The 5,943-nt window shown below is 43.6% G+C and overlaps 1 protein-coding gene across 1 annotated transcript; it reads left to right on the forward strand.

Annotated features, from left to right (window-relative positions):
• Window positions 1-862: 862 nt before the first annotated feature.
• Window positions 863-4,738, forward strand: LOC144964122 (uncharacterized). Its single transcript, XM_078898058.1, has one exon. The coding sequence runs from the start codon at window positions 863-865 to the stop codon at window positions 4,736-4,738; it is 3,876 nt and encodes a 1,291-aa protein (XP_078754184.1).
• The last annotated feature ends 1,205 nt before the right edge of the window (window positions 4,739-5,943 follow it).

Consider the following 5,943-nt stretch of genomic DNA (forward strand, 5'->3'; position numbering starts at 1 on the left):
TGACTTAGCGCGAAAGCGGTACTCGCGCTGTGAAGCCTCCATTGTCCCCCTCTCCCTTTTGTAAGGAACGAAGGTGGTTGTTGGGGTAATTTGATTCCGTGTAGGAATCTGGGTGAAGATTGTGTTGGTCCCGTGTGAGGATCTGTATTAAATCATTTGTTTTGACTCTCTATGCACATATAGTAAGTCAAGGTATTGATTCTGTGTAAGAATCTGGGTGAAGATATTTTGTTGATTCTGTAATTGAATCTGGGTGAAGATTTGGTTGGTTCCGTGTGAGGACCTGTAATAAATCAGTAGTTTGATTCTATGTATTATCTGAGTCTATATAGATCAATGTTGGGTTCCATGTAGGGATCGGTATTAGTTGCCTGTTTTGATTCCGTGTAGGGATTTATATTGACGCGTATCGTTATAAGGTTACTTGTAGTACCACTTTATTCTACGTGAAAGTAACAATTACGGCAACAGTGTTGATAAACATATTGAAGTTTGTTTATTTGAATTTGAATTGGTTTGATTAATTGTCCTAGAGATGGATGTGGAAAGATTAATTAAACTTGGAGAAAAATTGGAGTTAAGGGGTGAAGATCTCCGTGCTTGGGTGACAGCCCAGTTACAAGAAGATGAAGAGAGAAAAGAGAAGGAGAGAGAACGTGCCAAAGAAGAGGAGGAGATAAGCAGAGCACGAGCTCAAAGACAAGAAGCTCTGATGGAGAAAGAGCTTGAACTGCTTAGGTTAAAGTCGGAGTGTCAGGCTTCCTCCAACAACGACAGTATGACAAGTGACATTCGATCATTTACTCATGCTCCTACTGTTAAGAGTCCTCGACTTCCATGTTTTGACGAAAACAAGGATCATATGGACAGCTATCTGCTCCGTTTCGAGAGATACGCTAAAGTCAACGGCTGGGAATGCAGGGATTGGGCAATCCAGTTGTCTGCACTTCTCAAAGGGAAAGCACTGGACGTCTACACTCGACTGAGTGATGAAGATGCCATCGATTATGGGGTAGTAAAAGCGGCTTTATTGAGACGTTATAATCTAACGGATGATGGATTCAATGAAAAATTTAGGAAGAGTAGACCGGAACAAGGGGAGCGTTTTAGCCAGTTTGCGACTAGATTGGAGAGTTATATGGAAAAATGGATTGAGTTGTCGGGGAAAAGGAAGGACTCAGTTGCTGACATTCTGGATATGATATTGAAGGAACAGCTTGTCAGTGTCTGCGGTCGGGATTTGACGATTTTCATAAAAGAAAGACAACCGAAGACAGCAAGGGAAGTAATAGATTTAGGAGAAAAGTACATTGAAGCGCACGGTGTCGCAGGAACATTTTCCAAAAGTGGAGTGGCTCAAGAAAAATCAAAGAACGTCAATGAAAGTAGTCGAAACAACGTAATGAAGGACACTACCCGCTTCGCTAGCCAAATGGTTTGCCACAACTGTAAACGGCCAGGACATATGGCACGAGATTGTCGACAAAAGAAGCAAGCTGCTGCTGTGGTCGAGAGTCCCTTTTGTTATTACTGTCGGCGAAAAGGACACTTAATAAAAGATTGCCGTGAGAAGAAGAGGCACGAAGACAGGAAGGCACCTACCGGTATAGAACAAGTCTCCGCGATCACAGAAGATCATGAACCACAGAAATGTTTGAGACATGACAAGGTGGAATTAAAGTGCGGATGTGAGATGCCAATGATTTCTGCAGCGTGCTCAGGACATGTGCCAGTCGCACCTGTAATGCCGGTGGCCGTCGGATGGTTGAATGGGAAAAAGGTGAATGTGTTACGTGATAGCGGCAGTAGTTGTGTCATCGTCAGAAAAGGACTGATAAACAAGAGTAAGGATGACTGGAATAAAAAGGTCCTGATCTACTTGGCTAACGGAGAGGCTATTTCCGCACCACACGGTGAAGCTTATTTGGAATGCCCCTATTTTACCGGGAGATTGTCAGTCGTCGAGTTAGAATCCCCATTGCATGACGTTATACTTGGGAATATTGAAGGGGCCAAATGCCCAGGAATGCATGTAAAAACAATTACTGACGAGCAGGAATTGGGTCATGGAGATGAACTGAGCGCCGTACAAACACGAGGGCAACGTGAACGCAAGATCAAAGACTTGGTCACAGCTCCATCTATAGAGACAGGTGTAAGCGTCGACGAACTAAAGGAGAAACAAAAGCATGACATCACACTAAAAGCTGCGAGGGATGCTGCTACCAGAGGAGAGGTAAGAAACACAGGCAAGAGTAATACCAGTTGGTATGCCTATGACAGAGGTTTGCTGATCCGCTATTTTCAATCTCCAAGGGTTGAGCACGGGGATTTGGTAAAGCAAGTTGTCGTACCAAAATGCCTGCGTAATTCAGTCATGCGGTTGGCCCATGAAAGTGTACTCTCTGGACATCTCGCGGCAAAGAAAACGACAGATCGAATACTGAGTAATTTTTACTGGCCAAATATTTGGGAGGATGTCATGAGATTTTGTCAGTCTTGCGACCAGTGTCAAAGGTCAGCTCCGAGAGGAATCACCCCTAAGGTCCCTCTTACTAAAGTTCCGCTCATCGATGAACCCTTCAGTCGGGTAGCAGTGGATCTAATTGGCCCCATCATGCCGGCATCAGATAGAGGAAACCGATATATACTCACTGTGGTGGATTACTGTACGAGGTATCCAGAGGCCATTTCTCTGAAGAGTATGGAAACAGAAAGAGTAGCAGAAGGATTGGTTGACATCTTTAGCCGCACGGGAATACCTAAGGAGATGCTAAGCGACAGGGGGACGCAATTCACATCAGACCTGATGAAGGAAGTATGCAGACTGCTCTCCGTAAAACAAATCACTACTAGTCCTTATCACCCACAAGCCAATGGGCTTGTAGAGAGATTTAATGGAACTTTAAAAGGAATGCTCAAGAGGTTGGCTGCAGAGCGACCCTCAGACTGGGACAGATACATCAATGCTGCATTATTTTCATACAGGGAGGCTCCTCAGGAATCTCTTGGTTTCTCTCCGTTTGAGCTCTTATTTGGAAGGCCTGTGAGAGGACCGATGAAAATATTACGGGAACTATGGACCGAAGACATAGAAGACCCGGATGTGAAAACGACGTATCAATACGTAGTCGATTTAAGGGAAAAGATAGAGAATACTGTGAAGGCAGCACACGATAACCTGCAGTATTCATCCTCGCGTTACAAGGCACATTTTGACAAAAAGGCCAAAGTAAGGTCATTTGAAAAGGGAGATAAAGTATTGCTCTTACTGCCCACGAAACATAACAAACTGGAATTGAAGTGGCAGGGTCCTTTTGAAGTGAAAGATGTCACGGGTCCGAATAATTACGTCATTAATATAGACAACACCAGAAGGACATACCACGTCAATTTGCTGAAAAGGTACTACGTGAGAGACGTGGAGAAGGAGAATGAAGTCGGTGTTCTTCAATGTGCCGTGGCAGCGGTTATCGAAGATAACGATGGTGATGGAGAAAAGGTTCTTCCTCGGATGGAATTGCCTGCTCTGAAACAGACTGAGACCAAAGACGATGTCATCCTGCATGAAGGAATGAGTCCTCAGCAGATAGGTCAATTGCAGGGCATGCTCCAGGATTTTGATGACGTATTGACCGATGTGCCAGGACGCACGAATAATTACATCTACGACATCCGTTTGACGTCGGATTGTCCAGTCAGAAAGAAACCATATCCCGTGCCTCAAGCATTAAAAACCACATTAAAAGAAGAAGTGAAGGCCATGCTTCGCGCCGGGATAATCGAGCCATCGGATAGTCCGTATTGTTCGCCATCTGTCGTTGTCAAGAAGAAGGACGGAACCATTCGTTATTGTGTGGACTTCAGATCCCTTAACAACATTACGGTGTTCGATGCGGAACCAATGCCTAGACTTGATGATCTGTTTCAAGAAATTGGGACATCATGTCACTTTGTCTCAAAGATTGATTTATCCCGTGGATTCTGGCAAATTCCATTGTCAGACAGGACCAAGGAGAAAACGGCATTTGCAACAGAGTTAGGACTGATGCAGTTTACTGTAATGCCCTTCGGACTTCAAGGGGCGCCCTCCGCGTTCTCGCGGATGATGAGAAAATTCGTTGGTGGACTTCCCAACGTGAAAAACTACATCGACGATATTCTCATTCACACTGCAACATGGGATGAACATTTAAAAACGTTAAGGACAGTTCTTCAAAGGTTGCGTGATTGCGGCTTGACGGCGAAACCGTCAAAGTGCCTGCTTGGTTTCCCGGAGGTGGAGTTTTTAGGCCATTCTATTGGTGGAGGGAATTTAAGGCCAACCATGGACAAGGTCAAATCGATCCAAGAGGCAAACTTACCCTCGAACAAGAAACAAATGAGAAGTTTTCTTGGGCTGGCATCATTCTACCGACGTTATGTGCCAAACTTCTCAGCAGTGGCAGCTCCCCTGACAGACGCGACAAAGAAAGGCATGCCCAACAGAGTGATTTGGGACGAACCACAGAAGAGAGCCTTCCAAACGCTGAAAAATATGCTTACATCGGATCCCGTGTTGCGCCTTCCAGATTATGATAAGCCGTTTATTTTATCTACGGACGCCAGCGACACAGGATTAGGTGCTGTGCTATCTCAGGAGCATGATGGAGTCAAATATCCAGTTACCTATTTAAGCAGGAAATTGTTACCGCGGGAGCAGAGGTACTCTGTTGTTGAGAAGGAATGTCTGCCGTAGTTTGGGCTGTGAAAACACTAAATGTGTATTTCATTGGTAAAGAATTTATAATTGAAACTGATCATGCCCCACTTCTGTATCTGAACAGGGCGAAATCAGAGAATGGGAGACTGATGAGGTGGTCTCTCTTGCTTAATCAATACCGATTTGTCCTACGTTCCGTAAAAGGGAAGGATAATCATGGTCCAGATTATTTATCGAGATCGATGTGATCTTGAGGCATTTCGATGATCTAACTAAATGTTGTACCAAATTTAGTCTTAGGGGGGAGATATGTAACGAAACGCTTCCGTGTAGGCGTCAGTTTACGACAGGATGTACGTCGTCGTAGTATTAGTTGTTGTTGTTATTGTAATCCCTCTGGAACAACCCTTCTTTTGTTGATACAGGTCGTATCAGATCATGCACCTATGGCCCGGAAGTTTCAATTAAACTACGTAGTGTGGGTGTTATTGTGAGAAAGGCATCAATCTTGTTTTCTCCGTAAACTTATAAGCAAAGTAGGATCCCTGTATTCTACGGGAGTGACTTTGTTATGGTATGGCTTGATTGATATCTCGTAACTATGGGGCTGACGAATTTATTTATCCTTGATATGAGGATGTCCGGTATCAGGATGGGTTGTTGTTGTCCATGATTATGGAATCTGGGGGAGTTTTAAGGAATTTCAGATGTTTACGGATATGACTAACATCCGGTTGTGTGGGTAGAATTTTGCTTCGTTTGCTTGATTTTTGCCTATAAATGCCAGAGTTTTGAGCAGTTTCTTCAGACCACTCAGCGGAGTCTTTTAGGCTCATTGTCTCAAAAGAGACCAGACAGCGGAGTCTTTTAGGCTCATAGTCTCTAAGCGATAACCACAGCGGAGTCTTTTAGGCTCATTTGTTTAACTCTTGTGTAGAGTTGGATTAAAGTCTTGTGTAGACTTTGTAGTGCTCAAAGTTCGAGCTGAAACACGTTTTGTGTTAACTCTTGTGTAGAGTGTGATTTAAGTCTTGTGTAGACTTTGTGGTGCTCAAAGTTTGAGCTGAATCAAGTTGTGTTATAACTCTTGTATAGAGTTTGATTAAAGTCTTGTGTAGACTTAATTTGTGATTTCAATAATCTGTTCGGCTCTGGTGAGATTTTGAATAATATGTTGTGATTACAATTATGATTGTGTTTTGATATCAATATCATAATATCACTTTAAATTTTGATTCTCA

Source organism: Berghia stephanieae, chromosome 2 (genome assembly GCF_034508935.2).
Source record: "Berghia stephanieae isolate SIO BIC M18660-M18661 chromosome 2, UCSD_Bste_1.3, whole genome shotgun sequence".
NCBI classification, from domain to species: Eukaryota; Metazoa; Mollusca; class Gastropoda; order Nudibranchia; family Aeolidiidae; genus Berghia; species Berghia stephanieae.